This window comes from Piliocolobus tephrosceles, chromosome 6, assembly GCF_002776525.5.
Source record: "Piliocolobus tephrosceles isolate RC106 chromosome 6, ASM277652v3, whole genome shotgun sequence".
NCBI lineage: Eukaryota > Metazoa > Chordata > Mammalia > Primates > Cercopithecidae > Piliocolobus > Piliocolobus tephrosceles.
The window spans coordinates 159,419,610-159,424,001 of NC_045439.1; the positions used below are offsets into that span (position 1 = coordinate 159,419,610).

The window sequence follows — 4,392 nt, forward strand, 5'->3', positions numbered from 1 at the left end:
GTCCCCTCCTCGGAAACCCTCATGGCCTGGCTGGTGACCCTGGCGCCACAGAGAAGGCACACCTGGCTCCAGGCAGCACAGAGGCACTGCCAAGGTCCTGAAGGAGCCTGGCAGGATATGGGTTGTCCTGTGCTCAACTTCAAGCAGATGTACCCTCTGTGAACGGGGGAATGGGGACGGCCGACACAGGGCCACTGCGTGCGACAGCACCGGGCCAGGGCTGAGGAACAAGCAGAGCCGGCGCCCAGGTGGCCCGCAGGCCCCAGCAGTTCCCTCACAGAGGCCACGCGGTGCAACACCTGCCACCAGCAGCGGTGCTTCCGGGGGTCCTGGGGCAGCTGGGGCCGACAGGGCGTCACCCTTTGCCCTCTGACCCCTGCCTTTTGCGCCCCCGCTGGCGCGCCCTGGTTCTGTGAGGAACCTCGCGGAGGCGTCGCAGGCGCCCAGCCAGTCAGTTTGCGCTTCGTCGCCAGAGGAGGCGGTGGCTGAGGCGAGCCGAGTCCACTGCTCACCCTGTTGTACGGTAGGAGGCACGGCTAGCTCTAAATGGGCAATTTGCTTAGTAAATTTAGACCCGGGTGTCGCCGCCGGCCTGTACCCGGGCCAGGGCGTGGCACCCCCGCTCCCCTGGCCCGGGACGCCTCCCAGCCTGGCCGGGTTCATCCCGCGGCCACCCCGCGCCCTTTCCGTGGCTTGTTCCGCCCGAATGCCCGTCGCAGGCCTTCGCCAGGCGGCATCTTCGTCGCCCCTAAGAGGCTGTGTCCTCTCCCGCGGGCTGCGGCCGCCCCTCTGGGGGTCCTGCCGGCTGTGGGCTGGGGGCTGGCCACGAGGAAGACACCCGTGCTGCCTACTCGGAACCCCCCGAGGTTTGGACACCCCAGCTCCGTGAGGATCCCTCCTCCCAGCCGCGCGTTCACCCTCCTGCTGCCTTCACCACGCGAGCCGGCGGTCACGGCCAGGAAGCCCATCCCAGCCACTCTCCCGGAGGAGACCGACGTGCGGGCCCACGAAGGGCCCAGAAGAGCGAAGAAGGATGAGGATCCGGTGCAGACCAAAGGGGAGGATGACGAGAAAAGGGCCCCCCTTAGCAGCGGAGAAGCATCGTCCACATCCAGGTCCCAGGGCACCCAGGCAGACCTCGCCTCCTTCCTATGCAGCCCTGGGCCTGTGGAGGGAAATGTCCACCAGAAGTTCTCAGAAAACAGCGTGAGTGAGAAGGCCCAGGCGTCTCCAGCGAGCTCCTGCTTGGAAGGCCCTGCCACGCCCAGCACACACAGCGAGGCCGGATGTGCCCGGCATTTTGGAAAGCCTGATCCGGATGCAGCAGCGCCCCCTGAGCCAGGCGCGGGCTGCTCCCTGCTGCCGCAGAAGTTGGCCGGGGAAGTGCCGAGTGAAGAGCCACCGCCCAGCTCTCTAGGCTCGCCGACTCCGCTGATGTCCGGAACGAGGATGCCTGATGGGAAGCCTTTGGATATTCCTCCAAGGAGCGCTGCTCTTCCCAGAGCTGCCCGCAACAGGCCCTGCAAAAGGAAAATGTCGATTCCACTGCTGCTGCCGCTGCCCCCTTCACTGCCATTGCAGTGGGATCGAGGTGAGCTTCCCCCACCTGCTAAGCTCCCATGCCTGTCTGTTGAGGGAGCCCTACACACCTTGGAGAAGAGCCCTGAGTATAAAAGGAATAGCAGAATCTTGGAGGATAAAACAGAGACCACGACAAACAGCAGCATCACCCAACCTGCCCCTTCCTTCTCCCCACCTGTGGAGACTGCAGACTCCCTGCGTCTTGCCACTTACACTGACACTTCGCAGGTCCCAGCTCCTTTGCCCATCCCTGACTTGGCTGACCTGGCTACTGGACCCCTCATTCTGCCTGTCACTCCACTTTCCACCACACCAAAAATGGATGAGAAAATAGTATTCACAATCCCTAACTCTCCTCTGGCTCTTCCTGCTGACCTTGTTCCCCTTTTGAGGGATCAATCTAATGAGAAAGGAGGCTCTTGTCATTCAGTCATAGGAGCAGCACCTCCCACTTCTGACCCCCCAACACCTAGCCTCACACCCTTCTTCAAGCCTCCCGTCAGAAGGGAGTCCCCAATATCTATGCATGTGGATTCCCCTCCTCCTCTTTCCTTCCTGACTCTTCCTCCAGTCCCTTCCACCAGGACCTCAGTTATCACCAGCAAGCCTATGAATTCCACATCAGTCATTTCCACTATCACAACAAATACATCTGGCCACCTAACCTCACAGACTGCGGTAGACCCTGAAGTAGTTAACATGGATACTACTGCCCCTTCTCAGGCTGTTATTTTCACATCTTACCTAAGCTCCAGGGTGAGCTCGCTCCCAAATTCCCAAATACATTGCAGTGCAGAGCAGAGGCGCACAGGAAAGACATCAGTCTACGCATCCCCGCTTCCATTTATATTCCACAATACTACCCCAAATTTTAACCAATTCTTTGGAAAGGAAGCCACCCCTCAGCCCAAATCTGGGGCTCCTGATGGGCAGCAGCAGAAAGCTTCTCTCCCCAGTGCCTGTGTTTTTCTGAGCCTTCCCATCATTGCTCCTCCAGTCACCTCCACTTTAGTGAACAGTGCCTCTACAGCATCATCATCCAAGCCTCCCATCGAAACCAATGCTATGAATACCACTCCTCCCTCCAACGGTGTCATCTTGCAGTCTGCCTCTGTCTCCAAGAAGAAGTACCTCCCATTTTACCTGGGGCTTCCTGGTTCTGGGAACACACGATCCAGTGGCAACATTGCCTCAGTCCAAGCTTCCACCAGTTTGCCTGCACAGTCAGTCAGGGGAACAACTACAACTTCCAACTATGCTTTAAATCCAGGAGCCACCCCTCAGCCCAAATTTGGGGCCCCTGATGGGCTACAGCAGAAAACCTCTCTCCCCAGTGCCCATGATTTTCTGAGCCTTCCTATCATGGTTCCTCCAGACACCTCCACTGTAGTGAGCAATGCCTCTGCAGCATCATTAGCCAAGCCTGCCATTGACACCAGTGCTATGAATACCACCCCTCCTTCCAAAACTGTCATCTTGCAGTCTACCTTTGTCTCCAGTAAGGAGTACATCCGATTTTATGTGGGGCTTCCTGGTTCTGGGAACATACTACACAGTGACAACATTGCTTCAGCCCAAGTCTCCACCAGTTTTCCTGCACAGGCAGGCAGGAAACCAGTCACAACTTCCAGCCATCCTTTAAATACAGAATCCATCTCTCATTCCACACTTGGGGCCACTGATGGGCAGCAGAAGTCTGACAGTTCTTTTATTCTGGGGAATCCAGCAACCCCAGCACCAGCTATAGGCTTACCATCTCCCTCAGCCCAGCCACTGAGTGGCAGCGTAATTCCACCAGGTTTTGCAGAGTTAACATCACCATATTCTGCATTGGGCACACCTATTAATGCCGAGCCAGCCAAGAGTCACAACGCAAGTGCTTTCCCCAATGGCACAGCAAAGACTTCTGGATTTAGAGTTGCCACTGGGATGCCTGGCACTGGAGACAGCACCTCACTGGTTGGAAATACTATTCTAGGCCCACAAGTGATTATGGGACCTGGAACCTCTATGGATGGTGGGAGCATTGGATTCACCATGTCTGCCCCAGGCCCCAGTTCCACATCAGGAGAAGTCAGCACCGGACAAGAACAGAGTGGAACACCCAGCACCACTTCTGTTTTCCCATTTGGTCGAGTAGCCTGGGACCCAACTGGCCACAGCATGGCTGCTGTACCACAAGGGGCTAACAACATTCCTGTATTTGGATATACTTCTGCTGCCACCTACATTCCTGGTTTGGACCCACCTACCCAGAATTCAGGCAGCAGTATGGGAGGGGATGGCACCAAACCCATGGTTGGAGGCCCTTGTGTTCCTGCTTTTCAACAGTGCATCCTACAGCACACATGGACAGAGAAAAAATTCTACACTTCAAGCACCCACCACTATGAACAAGAAACATACGTTAGGAGACATGTCTGTTTCCAACTTCCATAAAAGCACCTGTGGTTCACCTGACCACACCACATCAGTTGTGGTGGTAAACACCAGCGTTATCCCTTTGTATGGTCATGCTTCCAGTTTCACCTTCATGCCAAGCGCCTGCCACGTACCTCTCCAGAACTCAGGTTGTGCACCAGGAGGCGACAACAACATCCCTGTGGTTGGAGGCCCTTGTGCTCCCTTTCTCCATCAGTAAACATGGGGCCCACCTGGACAAAACACAGGTGGTACATCTGCAGTGAAGGCCAACATATCTTTAATTGGAGGTCCTTGTGTATCCACCTACCAACAAAATACCTAGGGCCCATCTGGACAAAACACACAGATATACATCTTCCAGGAGTGCCAACATTCATTTGATGGGAG

General features: G+C 56.4%; 1 protein-coding gene across 1 annotated transcript; it reads left to right on the forward strand.

The window, feature by feature from the left end:
• The first annotated feature begins 388 nt into the window (after nucleotides 1-388).
• On the forward strand, nucleotides 389-4,020 carry NPAP1 (nuclear pore associated protein 1). Its single transcript, XM_023190430.2, has one exon. It carries the CDS (start codon nucleotides 547-549, stop codon nucleotides 4,018-4,020), a length of 3,474 nt encoding a protein of 1,157 aa, XP_023046198.1. The 5' UTR covers nucleotides 389-546.
• The last annotated feature ends 372 nt before the right edge of the window (nucleotides 4,021-4,392 follow it).